Genomic DNA, 26,956 nt, shown 5'->3' with positions numbered 1-26,956 from the left:
CATTTCAATTGTCTGCTATATACAGTTCGCAGAATATCCAAGTTTCATTATGTGTGTTGTGTGAAAATATAGAGAACGATTATGTTGAACAGATGACAAAGGAAATAACAATATTTCCTTTGATAATCCACTCATAGGAGTTTCATTGACCTTAAGTGGTTGCAACCCTCTGAAATCTATTGTCAACCAAAGTTATTGGCCAACCAACAATATAAAGTCTACATTAGTGTATCTAAAAGTTAAAGAGAAACAACAACAACCACATGAATTAATCCTACACATTCTTGACGCTTGAAATATTATGCTCTGATGAGAAGAAAACAAAAGAAATTGACAGCTTGTGCAAGCTCTTAGGATTCTTAGCATTTGAGAAACAATACCACATGCAACCAATTAATAATAGTTGATTCTTACAGAATTATTTGACATTTGAACATGAATATATATATATGTATGTGTGTGTGTGTGTGTGTGTACACTCTCTCTCTCTCTCTTTCTCTCTCTCTCTCTCTCTCTCTCTCTCTCTTCTCTCTCTCTCTCTCTCTCTTTCTCTCTCTCTCTCTCTCTCTCTCTCTCTTTCTCTCTCTCTCTCTCTCTCTTTCTCTCTCTCTCTCTCTCTTTCTTTCTCTCTCTCTCTCTCTCTCTCTCTCTCTCTCTCTCTCTCTCTCTCAAAAGTGAGTGTTTTTGTATGCTTAAATGCAGTCTACATTAACCCCAGTAAAGAACTCAATACAAGTGTAGATCCATCTCTTTTGTGAAGTTCTACATCCTGATATTGGGTTTTCATCACTTTATCCTCTGCCTTTTTAGGTCTTCATCTGCTTTGAGTGCTTGACACATTAAGTAGCTGTTGTCATTCATATATATAATAATCAAATGTCTGTATTAGTACAGTCTTATCTCTTGCATACTGCATCTAATTCTTATACACAACTTTTCTCATATCATTTGTATTCCATCATTCATTCATGTACACCAATATTATACATCCAGCAAAACATGCTCGCTTCATTTATTTGTTCTCCTCAAATCCTCTGCATTCAGGGGCCCATGTCTCACTACCATAAAACATCATACTTTACACTCAAGCATCATACAATCTGTCGTCCACACTAAGAAGTCCTTTGGTTTCCAGTAGGTGTAATAGCTGTATAGTGGAGGCGCAATGGCCCAGTGGTTAGGGCAGCAGACTCGCGGTCATAGGATCGCGGTTTCGATTCCCAGACCGGGCGTTGTGAGTGTTTATTGAGCGAAAACACCTAAAGCTCCACGATGCTCTGGCAGGGGATGGTGGCGAACCCTGCTGTACTCTTCCACCACAACTTTCTCTCACTCTTACTTCCTGTTTCTGTTGTGCCTGCAATTCAAAGTGTCAGCCTTGTCACACTGTGTCACGCTGAATATCCCCGAGAACTACGTTATGGGTGCACATGTCTGTGGAGTGCTCAGCCACTTTCACGTTAGTTTCACGAGCGGGCTGTTCTGTTCATCAGATCAACTGGAACCCTCGACGTTGTAAGCGACAGAGTGCCAACAACAACAACAATAGCTGTATGAACTTTTTTCAAATGTGTTCTTACTCTGGTTACTATGCTTTTGGAATCCTCTGCCACTGCGAATTAGGTCACATACATAACAGAAACTTGTGACTACTTGTAGAGCATCATGAGAGCAGTTGATAAAATCTATTTCCTGGATGTTCCTGTGCATCTGCCACATGTGAAAGCTGCCTTTGATCTCACTACACTTTTTATGCACGAGTCCTGTCTTTTCTACTTACGAATGTTGACATGGATGTAAGAAAACTATTTGTTTTTAAACCAAATTCTTCCCCTGAAGCTAAAAAAAAAAAATTAACTTTGTTTCTGTATATGAATAATTTAGATAAAGAGTTAAACATTTGTAATTGGTAAGTTGTGTGTGGAGGGAGTTCATCTCTCTTTTTATAAAAAATTCTTATGTTTGTTACATCAGAATATGGTAGATGTTGTTTACCTCACCAAATCTTTTATGTAACTAATATTTCAGGTCAATTAAGCACAGCTGGATCTTACATCAGTTTATATAAGTCAGGTTTTGTTTTTGATTCTCTGGCTCCTTCTGCTCCAATTGAGTAGACTAAATACTCTGTTACAACATCTATGGAAATAGAACACCACTTTTCCTATTAATTGTATTCACCACTCACTCCTTGGGTGACTGTGAAGCTAATTCAGCCATGGCTGATTATGCATTAAGTATTGTACAGCTTCAATCTGTTCAATAGCTAAACAGCTATATACCTTGAATCCCAGATACTTCACTGGTAGGCTATCCTATCAAAATGTGTTTGATGTTTATAAACTAGGCAAGAGACATCAGAATCCCAGCTACCAATACTTAGCTTTTGTGTTAGCTACCAATTCTTAGCTTATTTTCTGCCTTTAGTCTCTTGTTGCTTTTTCATATTTTCCTATGGATTAAATGGATCGTTTCCTGTGACCTACTTTGTGTCCTCTAAACACTGCCATCCTCTTTCATTGTTACTGGGCAACCTAGTTTATTTTGATAATGACCCCCTCTCCTCCTTTCTAGTATGGAACTTAAATATAAAATAGCCACCCTTCTCTCCTCTTCCACTCCAGTTACTGATCACAGTATAGATAGGTAAATAAGAGGAAAAGACTATGGGACAAGATGGCACAGGTTGTGCAGTATTGTAGGGTACTTCTTTGCAAAACCACTCAGGCCAAGAAATAATTTCTTGACATCAATAAAAGAGGCATTACTATGGGAAATGAAGGTGGGAGTCTTGAACACTAATAGCTGGTGAAGCTATGGATAGTTATTAATTCTCTTACTGTTTTAGACTTATAGCTATGGCCATACTCATTCGCTGTTATTATAAAACCTTTATAGTATTTCTTTGCATTTATGACTTCATACATGTTGGATTTATAAGAGAAGTAACAGGAAATAGGGTGTTAATTTGGTCATTTCTAAAGATCATTATCAGCAGGTGTATAAGGGCTTCAAGTAAGAACTGAAACTTGATTGTAATGTTGGTTTATTGAACATTTTAACCCTTACACTGTGAGATTTGATTTCATGGTTATTCCAGTAATGCTGTAAATATCTACCAAAAAGTAGAAATGGTATTTTCTGCAAGTCACCTTGCCTCGATAAACTTGACGTATCTCAAAAGAAAATAGTTTCAAATATGACATTCCTCGACAAAAGATAGATTGGTGTATAAAACTACCTTCCACAGTTAGGAGTAATGAAATTTTCAGTGGATATATCTGCTTTTTGTAGAGTATTTATTGTCATTGTATATGTATGGGCATGCACATAGGCTGTGAAGAAATATTGTCAAATACGCACAAGTATTTCTGTTTACTTCTTCTCAGTGTCAGCAATTAAGTTATACCAACTGCAGTGGTGACTGCATGTGTAAGTCAGACTAACTCAGAAAAACAAAAACCAAAAAAAAAAAAAAAAAGAAGAAAAAATAGGCCAAAATGATAAATTAGCTGTCAATTTTAGCAAGTGTGTGTGTGTTTGTGGATGAAGATGGACAGAAGGTCCTTGTGTAAAGGCAGCATTTTTACTGTTCCATTAACTGACACAATATTCAGTTATCAGATTAAAATACATATTAAGTCTGAAATATAAAATATTGCTAAATATGTGAGTGTTTGTATTCTTCCTCTTCCTCCTTGCTCTAAAGTTTAAATGATAATGATAGCAACACTGATTAACTACTAGCTTTTGGGTGGGGGGTGAGTAGAAGTGTCACAATTTGTCATTGGGTCAATCTGACTTTGAGAAGGCAATGACATTTTGAGATGAAAACCATCAACAACAGTTACACATACACACAATGTACGCATAACAACAACCTAATATTTACAAACATTAGAAATACACCAGGTTTTATATTATCACACATCAATCAATCAATACAGCCCTCTCTATTCCACAGTTGGATAAAGATCTTCCTCTTATCTCTCTATAACTTTTAGCTTTAGGTACCTGATCTTCAATTTTTGTAGTTGTTATAGTAGTAGTAATGGTAGTGGTCCTAATTCATAAGTACTTGTTGTAGATGTTGGTGAATGTAATTGGTTAGTAACCTGTAACATACCATCTGTAATCCTAGGAGCCACAGTTGGACTTTGGTTTAATACTAATGATCCAATAAGAACAGATTTTAAAGTTATTGGGATTTTAGTAGTCATTTGGAGGAGTTTGGGGTTCTGCTGTACCGTTCTAGCCTATTGCATGTTGGCACAACTCAGCAGTCAATTAAATTTCTTCCCTGCCCCTGTACATAACTGGTACTTTATTCTAGTGATATCAGATGGATAAAAGACAAAGTTATCTTGAAGGATTTGAATGCAAAATGTAAAGAACCAGGACAAATAACCACAAGAGATTTTGTCCAACTTACATTCACAAGGTGCACAGAGATCACTTGGGGCTAAAACTCATAATTAAAAAAGGAGACTTTTTAACCATTTAGCTAAATCTGTGCCCATGGTAAACAACACAAATGATACACATTTATAAAACAATGACTCAGGCCACACTAGAATGCTGTTTGACTCCCTATAAGTTCAAACTCTATATTTCAATATATAACACCTCTTTCTCCAATAATTGTGTACTTTTAACTTAAACCTGCCGGGTGATTGCACAATGTAAAGCATTAGCATTCTTATTGGTTAGTCCTTAAATCTAACAAACTTTTATCATTACATTATCATCATCATCATCATATGTCCAATATTTTCTATTTCTCCATGGCCAGACATGTTTTTGCAGAATATTGGAAATGAATGATACTGCTTGTATGACAGTGACACTCATTTACAACTATGATGCAACGTCTAAGCAAGGAATCACACTCACACATATAGACAAGCTTCTTTCAGTTTCCATCTACCAAATCTACTCACAAGTTCAGCCTGGGGCTATAGGAGAAGACAATTGTCCATGGTGCCACATACTGGGACTGAACCCAGAACCAAATGGTTGAGAGGAAAACTGTTTTTCACTCATTTCATTTCACAATCATGAAATAATGCTATGAACATTTGCTTCTCCCTCTTGACTCCGCCACTACTGTTTCCCTTGTTACGTCACCTGTACTTTTGGAACCTCTTCTAAAAACCTTTTGTTTATCTCTTCTTCATTGTTCTTCAACCTTCTTTCACATACACCCTAACCCCACCTGCCTTAGTTATTGCACCAAATTTTGGTTTCTATTTTGCTGGGTTTTCTTTTTTTTCTTTTTTTCCTCCTTTGTTTTTTTAAGATATACACATTAATTTTCCTTGTGCATGGCTAAAATTTTGTTGTTACAGAGTTGAACATTTGTAAATAAATTGTTGGGACAAATACTTTCACAATGCATTATTATTATTGTTATTATTATTATTTAGTTTATTTTTGTAGCATCTATAGAGAAGGTGCCACTTGTAGAATCTTACAAAAATCAGTATGTTCTAACTTGGCACCCTAAGACAGTTGCAGAGAACCATAACAGAATGGGTGTAACAATCTCTGAAAATTTGACCATGTAGTCAGTTATCCAATATATTCCAATTCAGTTTCAAATGAAAACAAAAATGATTTTGAATTTTAAATATTTTTTTATGTTTAGCATTCATTTGGTTGGCCAATGTTCCTGGATTTTATTTGAAACCTTTGAAATAGGGTCGAGCTCTTTGGCAAGACTCTTTACTGTGTTTACTAAATCTGTTTTGCAACAAACTAGGTATCATTTTCAGTTTGTGGTTAAACAGCACATATTTAGTAATCCATAGAAATTGACCCAACTCCCATAGCTTTATGATAACATAAGAATGACAAAAAGCATAGAACAAATTTGTTTCTTAAAATAAAAAGTAAGCAATTGTTATTAATGTAAATTTGTTTCTAGAATGAGGCTATTCCAGCTAAGCATTAAATATAATGAATAATGACTATTGTGTTAAATTTATGGGGGATTAACTACAGAACCCCACTAAGATTGACACATAAACAAATAGGATAACACTAGGTTACTGGTTAATTTGTTGGAGATATTGAACATGAAAATTATATTGAATAAACAGTCACCTCATATTGGCTATTTAATTGTTGAGTTAGAATTTTCAACAGCTCTTACTAAAATAACTAATCTGTCTTTGGATGTCTTAAAATACAAACTTCTCATTCAAGACACATGATCATTCATTCAACTAATAGTTTGCCTGAAAACTAAAAATAATAGTAATAATGATAATAATAAAAAAGACCTTTAACTTAACTAACATACTTGTTAACATATCTATTGATGTTGTTACTGATGTTCTAGTTGTTAATTGTGCAGCATGTTTACTTAACCATGTGTAACCTTTCTAAATTTACTAAACGCATACCAGCACCATATTTTATTTGTTGTTCTTGTTTGTCATATTTATTTATTTATTTATTTTGTGCATTTGCTTGTCAGTTTGTTTATATTAAACTTGTCTTTATGCTAGATTATTTTTATAAATTTTTTGCTAGATTTCATCCAGTTTTTAAAAGAATTTTAAAAAGTAAACATTTTGATATTTCAACAGTTACTACATTTTTCCACATCTGCTACTGTTTCTCTGAGATGATGGATTATATTAACAACAATTTTTATTTTTGCATTTTGTTTCTGACCTGTTTTTTATCATTACATGTGATTACATGTTTCTGTGGAGCAATGATGTAAATTTTAGATCTGGTCATCGATGTGTGCATCTGTTTAAACTGTTTCTTCCTTGCTAAAAGTTTCTTCTTTTTCTTTTTTTGTCCTTCTTATTTTCATAGGCATGGAAACGATGGTGTACTCAGATCTTATCAGCACTAAGGTGAGAATAATTACCTTGATTTGCTCAGGTGTCTTGGGAAAATTTCTTATTGGAACAACTAGCATGTTTAATACAGAGTAATGTGAAAGTGACACAGTAAAAGTAACTTGACATAGAGAAGATGGACAGTGGTAGTGGCACACTTGATTATTTTTTGAGTGAAGTAAGATAGGTGTGAGAAGATGAAGATGAAGAAGAAGTAGTTAATGGAGCATAAGCCATCAACAACTTGACTGTTCTGGGCTGTCTTTTCAGCTTCTTCTCCTGGGTCTTGTTGGTTTTGGATTGCCATCAATGCTTCTGTAACCTTGCTATTTTTCTAGATAGGGGTGTTGTGCCTATGCAAACCCATTTTTACCTCTGGGAAGAGGTGGCCCCATATTAGTTTGGCCTCTGTCCTTTGACCAAAGACATGCACTCTGTCAGCATAGCTCCTGGCATCATTGAGATATACAAGCCATCCATCATACCAAACAAGGACTTGACCTTGTGATGTAGTAGTAGTAGTAAAAAATCTTATGTTAAGACCTCTAACTTGGCAAGAGCAAAAAGAACTGGAATTAAAATGATGCTGCAATAAAATAAATTGAAAATAATAGTGATTTAGTAAAAGGTGCCACCTACCTCTATTTAGAAATTAAGACCAAGGTACTTAAATTACATTGCTGCTGAGATACATTGAGTCTTGAGCGAAGGAATCTTACAATAAAACTAACTGAAAACTGATATCATTCATTCACACTTGTAGAAAGTAACAAAAATGGTAGTGAGGAAATATGGTTCATGATTTTGCATAACCTTGAATGATGTTAAAGCTTTTCTTCATATCATAAATGGGATTTTAACTTTTTATTGTTGTTGGACTCCCAAGTCAAGTCTCATTGAGCAGACCTACAAATTATAAGGGAACCAGCTGTGATTATCCCATCTTTTCCCTGGACAATATGCACAACTACCACTACTTTTTCTAGTTGGCAGTCTCATTTGGTGAGGTGGATTTGGCTGCTATTTCAAGTGGGTTGGATAACTACCTCAAGTACACACCCCTCTTTGGTGCCACTTGTTTGTTATACATTATAATGATGATGGCATGCATGTTGTCTGAGTGAACAAATATATTTATGCCAGCGCCACCTGACTGGCACCCATGCTGGTGGCACATAAAAAGCACCATTCAAGCATGGCCGATGCCAGTGCTGCCTGACTGGCACGTAATAAGCGCCAGTCATGTATGGCCGATGCCAGTGCTGCTTGAATGGCTCTTATGCCAGTTGCACATAAAAGCACCCACTACACTCTTGGAGTGGTTGGTGTTAGGAAGGACATCCAGCTGTAGAAGCCTTGCCAAATCAGATTGGCGCCTGGTGCAGCCTCCCAGCTTGCTAGTTCTCAATCAAACCGTCCAGCCCATGCCAGTATGGAAAGTGGATGTTAAACAATTACAATGATGATGATTATTTTAGAGTAAACAAATTACATTTATTTAGTGTATTAAAATTTTTTTTTATTTTATTTTACATCCTTTTTTTTTTCTTCTTTGAGTTTGCACGTCAATGATGTATTCTTTGTTGGAGCTATTCTTTTTACATTTGGGTGTCCTTACTGTAAACTACTAATTCAAAACTTAAGCTGAAACTTCTTTTTTTTTCCAAAAATTTTATTTCTCCTTTTGTCAATCAAGCAAACTAAAACAAGTGCTATGTCCTTTACTCAGGAGCTCAAAACAATGTCACAGTGTGATGGTCATCCAATACCTTTATTCTATTTTTTGTATTTTATTAATATGTGGGTGTTACATGTGGGGTACAAATGTTCACAGGCTTGGGAACAGAGGGTGTAGGGAGAGTGCTTGCTGCCCCACTAAAATTTGGAGTGGAGTGAAGATGCTTTGAACATTCTCCTGAAAAATTTCATTGCCAAAACAAATGAGCATAGAAACATTTTTGGACTAATCTAAAACATTTTTCCATTATTGGATTTATTTGAAGGCAGCGAGCTGGCAGAAACGTTGGCATGCCAGGTGAAATGCTTAACAGTATTTTATCTGCCATTACATTTTGAATTCAAGGTCCACTGAGGTCGAATTTGCATTTCATCTTCTCGGGGTCGGCAAATTAAGTACCAGTTGCGTACTGGTACTTAATTATTTTTGGCTCTCTCCCCAAAAATTTTGGGCCTTAAGTCTAGAGTAGAAAAGATTATTGGATTTATTTGATTTGATTAATGACTATTATTATTATTATTATTATTATTATTATTATTATACCTATGTTTGTTTTGATATTGAAATTTTTAAAATTTCAAAAGTTTTGGACCTGGGCTTGCACCCCCAAGCAAATTTCATTCTTGCACTTTTATTTATTTTTTTACTTGTTTCAGTTATGACTGCGGTCATACTGGAACACTACCTTTTAGTCAAAGAAATCAACCCCAAGACTTACTCTTTGTAAGCCCACTACTTATTGTCGGTCTGTTTTGCTGAACTACAAAGTTGCGGTTGTGAAGCACTGGTAGCAAAGGCTGAAGCTATAGTAGATGATGCTTGCCCAAAGTGCCATGCAGTGGAACTGAACACAGAACCACGTGGTTGGGAAGCAAGCTTCTTACCACACAGCCACGCTGCATCTATGCAAATGTTTCTTGTAATTCATCTTCATCATCATTTAGCATTTGTATTCCATGACTGCATGGGTGACGGTTTGAGAGATGTGACAGGTCAGAGGACTGTCTAGGTCAATGTCCGTTTTGATAAGGTTTCCTTCTCTTGGATGCCCTCTTTTTCTTAAAGTTCAGTTATTGTTTTATTGATTAATTTTATTTTGTTTGGCTTTAACCTTTATTTTAATTCTATTTTCTAGTTATCTACATTCCTGTGACCCACCGATTATCCATGGTAACCTCACCTGTGATACTATTTTCATCCAACACAATGGACTGGTCAAGATTGGTTCAGGTAAACATAACAAACAGCATCAATACCTCGATCTCCTCATTACTATGTCTAACATGTGTATGTGTGTGTGTATGTGTTTCACATATATTCATTAGTCTTTGTGTTATTTTGTTTGTTTGTTTTTTCAAACATTATTTAGTTTTTCACTCTCTTGTTTTATCGTGCTCAAAATCACAGTTTTTTCTTTTAATGTTTCATAAGCCATGTTGATTTCACTTTCTACTTCATCTCCTAAACCAAACTTTTTATTTCTAATCATTGATATAAAAATCCTGTTTGGGGATTTTTATATGACCACTGTTTTTTTTTTTTTCTTCTTCATCTCTCAATTTTCATGGAAAAAAAAAACTGACAATGTTGGGATATATTAGTTAAGGGCATGGACATAATGTTTTAAAAACATTTGTCAAGTTACAGGCTAATCTGAAAATGCTATAACTGGTGTATTTATTAACTGTAAATTTGTCAGTTCAAATTCATTTAGGTGTTTTTACTATCAGTTGTAGCATTACACTCCAGCACAGAGTAAGTTAACCTTTAACTTACCTGCACATCACTTAGTAAATTGAGAATCTGAAATGATCTAAGCCAAGCGATAAGGCTTTAATTCTTAAGACCTTACCAAATGGCATCCCTTGTAAAGCCTACAGAAGTTCAACTCCTTTTTTTTAAGTGTCTGTTCATTTATTTTTAAGAACTCATAATCTATTCCTGATAGCAGTGGATAAATCTTATAGTTAGATATTTATTTACTGATGAGTTGATTTTTGCTACATACACAAAGGAAAGAATTTCTCTGTTTATTTCAGTGGCTGGCTTTAAAAGGTCAGCACTTAGATGTCAAACACTTCGTTCATGATTCTTAAATGTGCTAATGAAAGGGAGATTCTTGGCATTCTTTTGTTGTATGACGGATTCAACAATGTGTTCTTTGGTTGATGGATGATGATTGTCACTAAATTCAGTTTTAATAATAGTTAAATTATTATCCAAAATGACTTAGACAATATGAAAAAGAATTAGAGATTTCTCATTCATACTTGTTTCAAATGAAAATAATTATGTGGTAGCAATATATCAATATGAACTGATGCAATATTATTTATTGATTTAAAACTGTACATGTTGAAGTAATACACATGTATCTATCTACTGTGTCATTTTATCTGATGATAGCTTAGACTGTCTGAGTAGTCATTTGAACTACTATCTTTATTCTGTTTTTATATACGTTTCTATGTACTGACCTGATGATTTATCATCAAAATATTTAAAGCAATTCCCGAAACAGCTACAGCAATACATTCATATGTACTAATCCATACACAATCAATTTTATGCACACTCAAGAAATATATAGATGTAAGCACACAGTTATACCCATACCTCCATGCAACATACGCAATAAACTGTTCTGTAAAGGGTGTGGATATATGTTTATAGTTGGTAATTGTTTTGTCATTAAAAATAGTTTGGAGTTCATCTGTCATTATTTATCTGCACATAACCAAAACAACAGTTAACATAGCTTAGATTTCAACATGTAGTTACTTGTACCATAAGTCAATGTATAGAAAAGTGACAAATATCTGCTGTAGCAATGTTTGTGAAATAATTGGATATTGTTGGATGAAGAAGATATCTACAGGATGAGCCTATGCTTACAAGTAGGGCTTCTCTTATAGGACCCTGTGATGTTTGACAAAAGATGCAAAACAGCTGTATTACTTAAAAACTTATAAATTGCTAGACCATCTTAAAATGTTTGGCTAGTTAAAGAAAGAGTTTTTTTACACTATTTAAAGCTTATTCATGAAGACAATTTCTGAGAAACTAGTATAATTCAAACAGATGACGTTCCTTTGAAAACATTCTACCAGTGGAAAATAACCTTCTTTTATGGAAAAACAAACTAAAACTCTAGATCAGTGGTTCTCAGCAAGGGTTCATATGACCCTTAGTGGGGTCCATATAAGATTTTGTTGTTAAAATTTATCTGCCATGTGTTGGTTATACTTCTACAGTACACAAAATATTTTAACAGTTTTTATACAATTCCTAATATTTAATTATAAAAATATAATAGGGAATTTTTTTTTAAAACATCAAACATTGGCAAAAAATGGTTAAGAACCATTGTTCTAGATGAAATAGTATCCAGATTAGTTGCTACTGATGAATCTCCAATGAATGCAATAGTTACAAGTGGTAAAGCTATTGTAATTAATACTTTGGGTTTACTGAAGAAGGTTCTCATTTAATACAAATAATTCAAAGGCAATATGATTTGGAGAAAAAACAACTAGCTGATAGAAAGAAGAGTTTTGAAAAATTAAGTATTTCTTTAGGTGAAATAAACATTGCTGCTTAATCACAGATGTTTGAATGTGAATGTACATATGTCAAGTAAATTCTGGAATTTAGGAATGATCAGAATTTATTTAAGTTCATCTGCTGAAAAGTTAACTGAATCTTTTGAAACAAACTCTGAATTCAATCTCAATTTGGAAAGAAATAGAGTTGCAGTCATAACTGATGCAGCATGTGTCACAGTTGAATTTGGTAAGGAACAGCAAGCATCAGTGAAATGCATGCAATTCATTTGGCTGTCTGAGATGTTCTCTACAAGAAAACGTAATTGTAATGAAGCTAATTTAACTAATGACCCTTCAAACAATGACAAATTTGGCAATGGTGGCACTGAGAAGGGCTAAGGACAAGAATTTTTGAAAAATGATTATAGACAGTATAGTATGTGTGTCTGTGTGTCACTGTCTGTGTTTATGTAAGGAGCGGGGGTATACAAAGTGAGTGAATGAGTTAGGAACACAAAGTATTTAATTATACACATAATCACTTTTTAGTACATTGCTAAACTGTAGATTTATTTCCTTTCTGGCACTCATTAATTTAGGAAGTCATTGATAGCATATTCTTTCTGTTTCGGGCTTGTTTTAATGAATGAAGGTTTTTCTCTCCGTTCTACCAAATAAGAATAAACCAATAAATAATTGACTAACTAGATTGCTGACCAATTACCAGTGTTAGTTTTCCTGAAGCTTTAAAACACTATCCTAGGCTAAATAGTTAACCAAAAGTACTTTCTTCTACTAATCTTTTCAGCTACAAGGCTCGTTAAGCAAACAACTATTCTAAAAGGTTGTTGTTTTTTTTTTGTTATATATGTCAGAAATATTTCAAAACTTGTATGAAATATGTTGCAGTTGAAGATATTTTCATTATTATTTCTCTTACAATTGATATTGTTGTTATTGTTAAAACCAATTAAATCAGTAGACTGTATAAAAAAAGAAACATACCTTGCAGTGTTTGCTGAGGTTCTTTTACATCCTTCTTACATTCTTTTGAAGGTGGGTGTCAATAAAATAAGCAAACAGCCAAGTAGGAAGGTCAGTTTAATGAAGCACATCCTCCTTCAACTATTTTGGCCTTGTGCTTATTTTAGAAATCATTATCATTAACTGACAGTATTATTTGAGCAATGCTTTACTGTATTTGTTCTGGCTCTTTGCGTTCTGGTTTCAAATCCTGATGAGGCCAACTTCACCTTTCATCCCACTGGGGTTGATAGACTAAAGTACCAGTGAAGCACTGGATATTGGCTAATACCCCTCTCCTCAATTTTTGGCCTTATTCCTATATCAGAAACCATTATTATTATTGTTATGTGATTAAAACTCACAGCTTTGGGTATCATGGAAAGTGTCAGCTGTCCACAGCCAGAAGACTAAGGTGACCCTTGTTTACTGGTCATGCTTCAAGAACCCTGAGAAGAATTCTTGCAGTTCCAAGCAATGCTGATTTTTGTAGGTGTTCTACCTTCACACTTGCACCAATTTTTTTTAGCCATGTTGGTAGTTGAGTGCTGATACTTCCAAGTGCACCAATTACTATTGGAACCACGTCTCCTCTCCTCATTGGCCACAAACTTCGTATTTCCCACTTCAAATTTTCATAGTTGTTTATTTTTTCTTCTTTCAGTTTGATCCTGTTGTCACCGGGGCATGCTATGTTGATTATCATACATGTTCTTTCTTTTTTATTCACCACAACAATATCTGGTTTCCAAAGTCTGGTCAGATGATTGCACTGGATCATTGTATCCCACAGGATATTGCAATTCTCCTTCTGGGGTTTTCTCATACCACGTCTTTGCTCTTTGTAGGCCATGATTTCCACAGAGCTCCCAATGGATCATTCTTGCCACATCGTCATGGCATGTTTTGTATTTGCATTGTGCCAAATACGAGCATTCACTAATGATGTGCCATACCATTTCACCCCTCTCACCACACATTCTGCATTTGTCGCTGTTGGTAGTGTTGTCTATTCTGCGCTTCATATAATTGGTCTTTAACACTTGTTCTTGAGTTGTGCATATGAGTGCTTCTGTCTCTATCTTCAGGTTACTCCTCTTCATCCAAAGCCACTGGTCCTCTCTATCTGTCTTTGCATTCACATCTCTTGCAAACTGACCGTACATTTTTTTCTTTCCATGCTTTTTTTTTTTTTGATGTTCATTTCTTGTTTAAATTTTTTTTTCATTACACACTTTTCAGTTTTGATGATGCCAGCCTTCTTTGTATGTTTCAACAATGGCTCCATGGCATTTTTTATATACCACTCTAAGCTGTTTTCCTCTGCTTCAATACAGTCCTGGTGACTGATCAAACCCCTCCCACCCATTACTACTATTATTATTATTATTATTATTATTATTATTAAGAAGAAGAAGAGTGTGATATGATTTGTAACAAGTAGGGATTGGGATTGACTCTGATTATTGGATTGAGCAATATTTCAACAGTATGTTTTGTCTTCAAAATCTCTCTCTCTCTCTCTCTCAAATAATCAAGACAGTACAAAAGCTGGCTGCACTGTACCTAGTTTAAAAACTTGCTATCTTAAGTTCAGATGATAGGCAAAATCTCTCTGGTTGTAATCAAAATTGATAACAACACTATATTACAAATCCATTAAACAGGAAAAGAATTAGGATTGATTAGTTTACAAAGAAGCTTTTTACCTCGAAGAAATGATAAGAATTAAAAAGGAGGTTGTGACCTTCACTTTTTAAGCTCTACTTAATTAAGTCTAATGATAACTCATGGATGATATTAACATTGTTATTTTATTTATTGTATGAGTGCATAGGAGTGGCTGTGTGGTAAGTAGCTTGCTTACCAACCACATGGCTCCAGGTTCAGTCCTACTGCGTGGCACCTTGGGCAAGTGTCTTCTACTATAACCTCGGGCCGACCAAAGCCTTGTGAGTGGATTTGGTAGATGGAAACTGAAAGAAGCCCGTCGTATGTGTGTGTATATGTTTGTGTTTCTGTGTTTGTCCCCCCCAACATCGCTTGACAACCGATGCTGGTGTGTTTACGTCCCTGTAACTTAGCGGTTCGGCAAAAGAGACCAATAGAATAATTACTAGGCTTACAAGTCTTGGGGTCGATTTGCTCGACTAAAGGCGGTGCTCCAGCATGGCCACAATCAAATGACTGAAACAAGTAAAAGAGTATATCACAATAGGTGAACAATAGTGTTGTTGTACTTACAAGTTTCAATGGGCAAATCATTGATCCTCTTCGTTTGTTTTCCTTTTTTAAGGTGAAACTTTGTCAGAGAAATTGAGAAGTTATCAGCTATGTCGTAAAGTATGATTTAATATCAAGACTCAGTAATATAATAGTAACTAAGGTTTGTTTTGTATCACTGAAATATATCTCAGTTGTGTTTATAGATTTAGGGTTGGGTTAGGAAATCAGAAATGGAGTGGCCGTTATAACATTTGTAGTCTTGTCAGATGAGTGCAGTTGAAGTTCAGCTTGGAGTTATGTAGTTTGATTCATTCATTTTTCCATGCTTACTTGGGTTAGATGACTATGTTAAGCAAAGCATTGTTTTAGAGCTGGATACCCTTCCAGTTACTAACCCTTACCTGTTTTTCAAACAAGGGATCTCTTATTCAAAGGCCCAAAGTGAATGGACGATTTGTTGTCTCGGGAACTGACAACAACAACTTTACCTGTATGTTGTAACTTTCATAGAGCTTATGCACACATGTGCGTGTGACATTCTTTCAATTTCTGTCTACTCACAAGGCATAGCTGGCCTGGTGCTAAGATGCTCACCTAAGGTTTTCACACAGCAAGGCTAAACCCAACACCACTTTGTTGGGAAGTAAACTTCTTAAGCATATTGCCAGGCACATAAAAAAGAAAAAGAAAAAATAGACAGGGACGGAATTTTACAGAATTAATTTCTGTTTAGCAAGGTGAGGCACAGTAGTAATGAACTAAGAAGGGTGTTGCATCAGGTGCATCTGAGAGAAATGAAGCTTACTTTTTCAAGGTGTGATCGTACCTTACTGAAAGGCATGACATCATGCTGTAACTGAGTAAAAAGATCATGCTCAGTGGAGGCCAAGAGTCTACTCTGACTGCCATAAATTCTATATTAAAAATGCAATAGAATCTTTTGTAATGTTTAAATAGCTGCACTTCATAATTTACTCATATCATTTCCAGATCTAGGACATTGTGACAGTCAGAACATAATTTTTATTTTATTACTGTGTGTGGTGGTGGTGGTGGTTTTGTATTGATTGTTAATTTTCCCAAAGCTTAGTTACCTGTTGGCTATGATCTGAAGTACTGTTTGTCTTGCCCCCCCCCTCTCTCTCTTTCTCTCTCATTAATTGTACTTTACTTTTGATTCCTACCAGTGGTCTGATACTGAATCTTTCTCTCTGCTTGATACAATATTGCTCTGTTTTATGCATGTGTGAGAGAAAGAGAGAAGTAGGGTCTGAAAACAACAGCTAGCAGTAATTAATCTTATCTAAAGTGTAAGTAATTGAATAGCTATTAGTAACTTGTTATTGTGTTGTATTGTAACAAGTGGTTGCACAAAACAACATTAGTTGCATTTCTAGCCAACTGATAGTAGTAACCTATCTCTGTGAAGGTGTTGAGTGAAGCAGTGCATCACCAATACTCTATATAGTTGGCGTTTTCTTTGAGTAATGGATACATCTGTTATCTTTGACCTTATGAATCAGTGATAACAGAGAAACTATAGATGTAGCTTAGTTTTGTAAAATTCATGAAGATTATGGCTGCAACTTTCTTAATTCACACCCACACACACACACACACACACACACACACACACACATATATATAAGTGCATTATGGCAAACATGCACACATGAAAGTGTGTATGTGCAGTAAGACTAAATGGTTAAAAAGTTCACTTTGAAACTGTACAATCCTAGGTTCAATCTCACTCTGGCATCATGGGCAAATGTAATTTTGTATAGCCTTAGTTCAACACATATCTTGTGAGTAAAAGCAGTATAGGAGCCTCTTGGATGGATTATACCTGAAATTCAGAGCTACTGCCTCATTACATCCTACTATCATGATTCTGCCTGAGAATTACATCAAGAGCTCTTACAGACTCCAACATGGCTGTGTGGTAAGGGTAAGAAGTTTACTTCCCAACCACATGGTTCCAAATTTAGTCCTACATTATGGTACCTTAGACAAATATCTTCTGCTATAGCCCCAGGCCAAGTTAAAGCCTTGTTAGTGGACTTGGTAGTCAAAACTGAAAGAAGCCAGCTAGTCTGGTTGTGTTTATATACATAGAGAATTGAAGAAACTTATACAAGAATGAATTAATGTTGATTACATAAGAAAATAATTCATCTCTAACAGTGGCATAAGGTCACAAATTACTTGTCAAAATATTAGAACTGTAAGTAATGAGTATTATTGTACTTCAAAAAAACCATAGTTGTCATTCACAAGAGAGTACGTCTTGGCAGCATGTACCATGCTTTTTACTAATTGTTTTAGGTGATGCCATGCATGGTTTCAGGCTTAGTCCCATTGCATGTCATCTTGGGCAAGTGTCTTCCACTATAGCCGGAGCTGATCAAAGCCTTCTGAGTGGGTTTGGTAAACTGAAACTAAAAGCCTATTGTTAATGTGTGTGTTACTGTCCCCTGCCTTGACATTGTGATAGTTGTTAAACAACTGTCACTGTTACACAAGCAATTTCCTTCATTTCCAATCACCTGTGAAACATGTTTGGCCATAGGGAAAATATTACCCAACTTGGAAACAGGTGAGGGTTGGTGACAGGAAGAACATCCAGCCATAGCAAATCTGCCTCAACAAATACCAACCCACGCTTGCATGGAAAAGTGGATTCTAAAATGAACCTATGTAGTCGCAAGCAGACACACAGACATATTCTTCATGTTCCCTTTCTTATCACAAAGGATTATTGAGAATGTGACAGCTGGTGGGAGAGAAGGCTCCGCTAGCAACCTGGTTGGTGCTCATTTTCAACTGAGAAGACTGAAGTATCATGAAATAAAATAACTTGCACAAGGATCCAACATGCCACTAAGTCAAGGAATTGAACTCGTGATGCCATGAGCCAAACACCTCAACCACCGGTACATCAACATAGAAAGATGTGGCTTGTACATCAACAGAACTATTAAGTAAAATAATAATACAAATGAACATTTACAGACAACAAGAAACATGATCATGGATTCTTTTCCCAGTTATTAGTCTTTTTTCTAAAACTTCATAAACCATATTATCAGAAGCTTCTCCAGTTCTCCCACATAGGTTTTTCATTAAGCTGAACACATGCTGTGTATTCAAAGAGCACTTAATCTTGCATAGTATGAAGTACTAGTATGAAGGGTGTGAAGGCATTAAAAACAATTATGTTCATGTTACTAAGATTGTAGAATGCTATATCACAGCAAGTAAGATCTTAGACCAATTTGATTGGTTACTTTAATCCACCTTAATCCTAATAATACACTCACACACACATATATACATATAGAAAGGAAATAGGAAAGAAATATATATATATTACACACACACACATTTAAATGTTGAAGTTTGCAAACAAAAGAAGAAAAGCGTACTTGGTATACAGTGTTGAGTACATTGTTTAAATTGAATTTATTTTCTTGTGACTCAGATTTCCTAACACTGTGGCCTTTAGATTCCACCCACCTACCCCTTTTACTAACACTGAGTGGGTTCATTCAGCTATACGTGGCTTTCACAAAATAACATTTAGAATAGGTTCAATAAAAGTTATAGCTACACTCAGAAAAATGAACATGCTCTGATGTACAGAAAACTAGTTTGAAATCCAACAGTCTCCTAAAAATTACAGCGGCATAAAACTTGAAACCTGAGAAAGAGAAATCAGTATAAATAAGCGATTTGTGTATATATGTGTGTTTGGAGAATATCTTCCTATATCGTAAACAGGATATAATTACATCTAGCTGTAAAGTACATTGTTTCATAAATCCTTTGAGTGTGTGTATGTCTATCTGAGCATGCATATATGGGGTGTCATTTACATACTTGCTCTAAAAAAAAAAAAAATTTTTTTTTTTTAACTGCCCCCCCCCCCTCTCCTTCCTTGCCTCCTTTTTCCCCACCCTATAATCTTAATCCTTTACTTCTCCTTTTTCACAGATACTGGAATTTTATATCCACTGAGCTCTGAAACTGGTATTACAATATTGCTCAATCTTTTCTCTTGCCTCCATCCCCTCTTTATCTCCATCTATCTTCTCATTCACTGTATTATGACTCCATCACATCTGCTAATTACTTCTTTTTCTAACTTAACAACTGAATCTTCCACTTTTGCCATATTTTCATTTTATCTTTTTTCTCCATTCATTCATTCATCCTCCTCCCATCAGAATCGTTAAAGCACAAAGTAAAATGCCTTACGGTAGTTCTTCTGATTCTTCACATTCTAAGCTCAAATTCCAACAAACTCAACTTGGCCTGTCATCCTTTCAGAGTCAGTCAAATACTAGGGTTCATGCAATCGAATACCCCCCCCCCCCCTCCCACTGAAATTCCTGGTTTTGTGACAAAATTTTTGAAGAATTACTGTTGTTAAGGTGGCAAATGATAGAATCATTAGCATGTTGGACAAAATGCCTAGCAGCATTTCTTTTGGTTCTTTACATTCTGAGTTCAAATTCCAGTGGGGCTGACTCTACCTTTCATCCTTTTGGGGTTGACAAAATAAGTACCAGTTGAGTACTGGGATCAATATAGTCAACCGTTTCTTTCCCCCTAAAATTGCTGGCCTCTATTATTAACTGCTTTTTGTTATTTAGTTTCATTTCTTTACACAAGATTTTATCTGCCATATCATTCTGGGGCTCCAACAAAAGAAGTTCACTTGTGTTGATACTGTACTAAATGCTGCCTTGATGTGTTTAGGTACATGTCCTTTAAGTTCTTGAGTTCAAATCTTACTGGGTTAAATTTGCATTTCATTCTTTGTGCTGGGTAGGGTTCAATGAATTAAGCCTCAGTAGTATATTAAGAGGCAATTAAATCATCTACCACCCCTCTATTCCTCTATGGCCTTGTACCAATTATATATTACCACTGCCATTTATATTATTTAAAAACAAATTTTAATTTTCAACATGTCATTTTCCTCACTCTGACTAATAACCTTGCATGTTTTCAGTCTCTTTGTCAATAGAAACTGTCAAAACATTGGCTGTTCCAATAATTTTTTCCCTTCATTTCCTCTTTGTTTTGTATTAACCTTTCACCTAATCAATAACCAGCCATAATTTGCATATTCTCTTGCATCTCTCTTTCATCTCATCTCTGCTGCAGGTGCTGGTGCTTTGTCTCATTCTCTCTGTTTCTTCCCTCCTCATCCTCTCGAACAATAACAATTAAAACAATAACATGAATGAACCGTACTTAGTCCTAAATATCTATAACACCATACTTATTATTCTAACAGTGACACTAGACCATTGATTGGAGGTGAGTGCAGTTATTTAAATCATCTCCAAGTATTCTATTATTATTGGCACTATCTTATTGATTCCTCCATGCAAGAATGAAAGGCAGAGTTGATCCCCACAAACTTTGAATTCAGAATGTACAGAATTTTAATAAAAATAATGGTTTTTTGGATATAGTACCATTTTAGTTTTTATCATTATTATTATTGTTAGTCCTTTAGCATTTAAACTGGTTTTATCCAACCCAAATTTTCTGCCTGTTTTATATTCAATCTGACCTGATCTAGCCTTTCATATCTACCTTACGATATCATTCAAAAAAACAAAGAATCACTTGATTCAACTCCCAAAGCTATGAAATAATGCTTGATAAATTCAAAACCATGTGAATAGATGAACATTACATTTGACAGAGCATTCTGAATGCTAAAGGTTTAAGGTAAGGGGTTATCAATTCTAGGATATTACTGGTGATATTTTAACAGTCATAAAGGAATAAAAGGCCTTGGCTAGTCTAGGTGCATAGAAAGCTGAAAGAGTATATAATGTAAGGCTTTTAGAGCAGCATTCTACTTGGTTTTGCCCTTCCCCCTCTCCATCATTACCATGAAACAAAAATTATTATTAACTGCATTAGTACAAGGCCTGAAATTTGTAAGGAAAAAGTATAGGCAATTGAATAAAGTCCTTTATACACTTGTTGTTTATCTGAAGGCTTGAGTTTAATTTCATTGCAGGTGTATTTAGTCAGTTGAGTTAACATAGCTACTGATGGTCCAGATCATTAGGGAATGGTGTCTAAGATAAACCAGCATTCTGTCTACTGAGAGATTTGTCTTTTTATCCACTTCATGGTAAGAAACTAAAGCTTAGCATCAGACCAAAAAAATGTGCCTTAGCTGAGAAAAAAATATTTAGTTATTTTGTAATAAAATTTTTGGTGATAGTGTTAGTAGTAATAGCAGGAAGAAGATAACATTTCATGGGGAGAGGAGGTACCTCTCCACCACCATCCACCACCAAAAGCAGATTTGATCTTAGCAAAGATCTTTGGATAAATCTTTCCAGCCAGTGCCAATTTAGAAAAAAAAATGACATTAATGTGGGGAAAATTGGAAATTGTATCTTCCTTTTCTAGAAGTATAAACACTTTGGATTCAACTTTTATTGCAATCTTGAGTTCTATGTTTATCAGATTTAGGTTTGATATTTGAAATAGAACACAGATGAGAGTTTATTGGAATTTGTTGCTTGTTTGTATTTATTTATGTTTTTTCCAAATTCCATTGAATTTTTTTTCCATTTGCTTTCAGCTAAGATTATAGGGTCTTACATATTAATGAATTGTGATAATAATGATAATAATAATAATAATAATAAGGTTGCTACTAAAAGTTAGGTAATAAATATGTTTGTTAATGTATGTATGTGTGTTTAAGTGTATGCATGTGCGAGAGAAAGAGAGTGTGTGTTTTGTTTTCCTGTGATTATACTGCCTTAGTTTTTCATATCAAAACAATCAAGAGCCTTTGTTATTCTTGGCAGTTACGTCTTTTAATTATTATATTAATTTGTGAAGTGGAAGCGCAATGGCCCAGTGGTTAGGGCGGCGGACTTGCGGTCATAGGATCGCAGTTTCGATTCCCAGACTGGGCACTGTGAGTGTTTATTGAGCGAAAACACCTAAAGCTCCATGAGGCTCCGGCAGGGGATGGTGGTGAACCCTGCTGTATTCTTTCACCACAACTTTCTCTCACTCTTTCTTCCTGTTTCTGATATGCCTGTAATTCAAAGGGTCAGCCTTATCACGCTGAATATCCCCGAGAACTACGTTAAGGGTATACGTGTCTGTGGAGTGCTCAGCCACTTGCACGTTAATTTCAAGAGCAGGCTGTTCCGTTGATCGGATCAACTGGAACCCTTGACGTCGTAAGCGACGGAGTGCCAACAACAACATAATTTGTGAATCATTCTGTAAAGGAATGGTTTATCATATTTTTTCTCTCTTCTGTCTTTCTCCCTCCATCTTTCCTTATAGTTATGTGTCTCATGTTGCATGTATGAAGAGATTGGAAAGATATGGGAAACTCTGAGAGAGGAAGAATACTAAGACAATAATGATAATACCACTTAGACGAAAACTATTAACAGATTCTATATTTAACCAGGTTCTAATATTAGTTTCAAATTTTGGCACAAGGCCAGCTATTTCGAGAAGGGGATAAGTCGATTACATTGGTCCTAGGGTTCAATAGGTATGTATTTAATCAGCCTCAAAGGGATGAATGGTAAAGTCAACCTCAGTGGAATTTGAACTCAGAATGTAAAGACAGATAAAATGCTTAGCAGCATTTTGCCTGGTGTGCTAACGGTTCTACCAGCTCGGTGCCCTACCAAGTACTAATATTGATATGTAAATAATTGTGTATTCTGGCATGTTTACTTGTTAATACTTGGTGAAAATGCATTTAAATCTAAATATCTAGAGGGAATGAATTTAATGACATTGTTAGGAATGTGGTACAAACAAGCCAAAGAAATTTCAAATGTTGGTACTGTAACAGAATATGGATTTCTAGCATTGCCACAAGACATTTTGTGGGAGCATATATATTCAATTATAATCAGTACTTGACCCAAAAAACAAAAGTTGACCACAGCAAGGTTTGAATTTCATTCTAAAGGAATGTAACTGAATGCTGCAAAGTAATTTTTACCAATGTTCTTGTAATTCCTTTAATTAAATGCCCTAACAAAATGATTTCCCACATATGATAAGCTGTGTGGTAAGAAGTTTCCTTCCCAATCACATGGTTCTGGATTCAGTTGCATTGCATAGCATCTTCAACAAGTATCCTCTGCTATAACCCTAGACTAACTAAAGTCCTGTAAAACAGATTTGATAGACAAAAACTGAAGGGAGCCCATCTATGTGTGTGTATGTACATTACTATCTTCTTGCCGTGACAGCACATGATAGTTATAAAAACAAGTATCACTGTCATGCAAGCTGTGTCCTTTGTTTCCAATATTCTTTGAAAACCTATCTGGTTATGGAGAAATATTACCTTACTTAGAAACAGGTGATGATTGATGATAACTATTCTACTGTTATCTACAGGTCTGTTTTGTGTAAGAATCAATAGAATAGCCTTGGGAATTGAAAAGTACAATTACTGGTTAAAAAAAGTCTGAGATGGACTAAATGCTAAGTGAGCTTGTATTGCATTTCATACATTAAGTCATCGTTATTATACTACTAACTAAGGTGACGAGCTGGAGAATGGTTAGCAGCATTTCATCCATCTTTACACTCTGAGTTCACTTCGCTTTCCATCCTTTTGGGGTTGATAAAATAAGTATTAGTTGAACACTGGGGTTGATATAATCAACTAGCCCCCTCCCACCAAATTCCAGGTCTTGTGCCAATTGCAGAAAAGAAGACTGCAAGCTGGCAGAATTGTTAGCACACCAGGCAAAATGCTTAGTGGCATGTCGTCTGTCTTTGTTCTGAGTTCAAATTCCAATAAGATCAACTTTTCCTTTCATTCTTTCAATGTCAATAAGTACCAGTTGTGTACTAGGGTCGATGTAATCAACTTACCCCCCTCCCTGTAAATTGCTGGTCTTGTACCTAAATTTGAAACCATAGTTACATTGCTAACTTAGTGAGATACTACAGGGGCAAATTATTGTCCATAACATTTTATTGATTTCCTTCAATTAATATTTGATTTTAAGAACAGCATGAATCTTTCAGAAACCACATCTCTTATGGCTAAAAATGTTATCATTCATGCTTTTGTTAAACAAAAAGTCTTTTATCTTTCTAATATCCTTTATTTGTACACTCTAGTGGAATTGGTAATGAGATTGCTTGGCAAGAAGTAGATTATTATATGATTGAAATCCTGAATGTGGTATTAGTGTTTGTTTGTTTTTGTTTTGTTTTTTTTCTTGAGTGGAGGGATTATTCTTTTTCTTTGCTGTCTCAGACTGGTACTGGAGTGTCTGTCATTAATATTAAAATTAAAACCGCAGCTATTCCATTATTATTCTTTTAATTTGTTGCGACAAATGAAGTCACTGAATTCTGAAAGTGTGTGTGTGTTGTGGAAATTAGTTGAAACAGTAAACAACCAAGAAAGAACTGATGTTGAAAATAAGTCTCTTGTGACTGACTGAGAAGATTAGTGTTGATAACCGAAACACAATCAAATATTTTTCTCAAACTAAAACTAAGCTAGTGTGAATTGTTAAATGCTGTTAAGACATTTTTGATTATTTCAGAAAAACTGTATATTAATTGCTTATCCATAACAATCACCATGTTGATAGTATCTGTCTACATGTTTTGTAATTCTGATCTAATTTTATAGAAAAAGGTCTTAATTTAGAAACAGTGATGCCACTAATAAACTTAGTATTGTATTACCCTTTTACTGGTTTCATTCATTGACCTGTAGTCAAGCTGGGACACTGCTCTGAAGCATTTTTAGCTGACCACATACTTCAGTTTAGTACTTGTCTTATGGATATCTATTTGTTGAGCAACTGTTATGCTATATAGAAGACTACAATATAAACACACAGAGGCATCAAGCTGTTAGATCAGGTTATGAAAGTTACAGAGAGGGTCATAGCCCAACTAATTAGGGAGCGAATCAATTTAGATGAGATGCAGTTTGGGTTCGTGCCAGGTAAAAGCACTACTGATGCCTTATTTCTAGTGAGACAGTTGCAAGAGAAATACCTAGCTAAGGATAAACCTCTGTACCTGGCTTTCGTTGACATGGAGAAAGCCTTTGACAGGGTCCCCCGATCCCTTATCTGGTGGTCAATGAGGAAACTTGGGATAGAAGAATGGTTAGTGAGAGCTGTGCGAGCCATGTACAGAGATGCTGCCAGTAAGGTGAGGGTTGGAAATGAGTACAGCAATGAATTCCGGGTAGAGGTAGGGGTCCACCAAGGTTCTGTCCTCAGCCCCCTATTATTTACCATAGTCCTCCAGGCAATCACAGAGGAGTTCAAGACAGGTTGCCCCTGGGAGCTCCTCTATGCTGATGACCTTGCCCTAATTGCGGAGTCACTATCAGAACTAGAGGAGAAGTTTCAGGTGTGGAAGCAAGGTCTAGAATTGAAGGGCCTTAGAGTCAACCTAGCTAAAACCAAAATCCTAATAAGTAGGAAGGTAGATAAAACACAAACCCCTTCAGGTAGATGGCCCTGCTCAGTATGTAGAAAAGGAGTAGGTAGTAACTCTATAAGATGTACCCGGTGCAAGCTATGGACACATAAGAGGTGCAGCAACATCAAAGGCAGGTTAACTAGCAAGTTAGTTTTTGTTTGTGGCAGATGTTCAGGTGCAATAAAGACTGCAAACAAACAGGAAACAACTTCTATCTCATTCCAGGGTGAAAAACTAGAGGTAGTCGATAGCTTCCGCTATCTGGGCGACCAAGTTAGTAGTGGGGGTGGGTGCGCTGAAAGTGTAGCTGCTAGAATAAGAATAGCCTGGGCAAAGTTTAGAGAGCTCTTACCCCTGCTGGCGACAAAGGGACTCTCACTCAGAGTAAAAGGCAGACTGTATGACGCATGCGTACGAACAACCATGCTACATGGCAGTGAAACATGGGCTGTAACTGCTGAGGACATACGTAAGCTCGCAAGGAATGAAGCCAGTATGCTCCGTTGGATGTGTAATGTCAATGTGAATACCCGTCAGAGTGTAAGTATCTTGAGAGAAAAGCTGAACATTAGAAGCATCAGTTGTGGCGTGCAAGAGAGACGATTGCGCTGGTATGGACATGTGGTGAGAATGGAGGAGGATAGCTGCGTGAAAAAGTGCCACACCCTAACAGTTGAGGGAACCCGTGGAAGAGGTAGGCCCAGGAAGACCTGGGCTGAGGTGGTGAGGCAAGACCTTCGTACATTGGGCCTCACCGAGGCGATGACTACGGACCGAGACCTTTGGAAATGGGCTGTGCGTGAGAAGACCCGGCAAGCCAAGTAAGATCGTTGCCAGTGCCCCTGGACTGGTTCTTGTGCGGTTGGCACATGAGATGCACCATTTTGAGCGTGGCCGTTGCCAGTACCGCCTGACTGGCTCCTGTAGGATTTTCGAGCGAGATCGTTGCCAGTGCCCCTGGACTGGCTTGTGCGGGTGGCACATAAAAGACACCATTTCGAGCGTGGCCGTTTTCGTGCGGGTGACACGTAAAAGCACCCACTACACTCTCTGAGTGGTTGGCGTTAGGA

General features: G+C 36.0%; 1 protein-coding gene across 14 annotated transcripts in view; it reads left to right on the top strand.

Moving 5' to 3' along the window:
• The window catches only part of LOC106876198 (nuclear receptor-binding protein), a 126,581-nt gene that overhangs the window by 43,708 nt on the left and 55,917 nt on the right, over positions 1–26,956 (top strand). For 10 of the 14 annotated variants that reach the window (XM_014924653.3, XM_014924643.3, XM_014924652.3 and 7 more), the window contains 2 exons: positions 6,832–6,872; positions 9,731–9,825. In XM_014924653.3, coding sequence (XP_014780139.1) covers positions 6,832–6,872; positions 9,731–9,825 — 136 coding nt within the window. Of the gene's footprint in view, positions 1–6,831; positions 6,873–9,730; positions 9,826–19,382; positions 19,419–26,956 lie in introns of all 14 variants that reach the window. The other 4 variants (XM_014924650.3, XM_014924647.3, XM_052970472.2 and 1 more) reach the window with 1 other exon arrangement.

The sequence above is a fragment of the Octopus bimaculoides genome, chromosome 9 (genome assembly GCF_046866305.1).
Source record: "Octopus bimaculoides isolate indiv1 chromosome 9, ASM4686630v1, whole genome shotgun sequence".
NCBI classification, from domain to species: Eukaryota; Metazoa; Mollusca; class Cephalopoda; order Octopoda; family Octopodidae; genus Octopus; species Octopus bimaculoides.
This window is presented reverse-complemented; position numbering and strand designations above follow the sequence as displayed.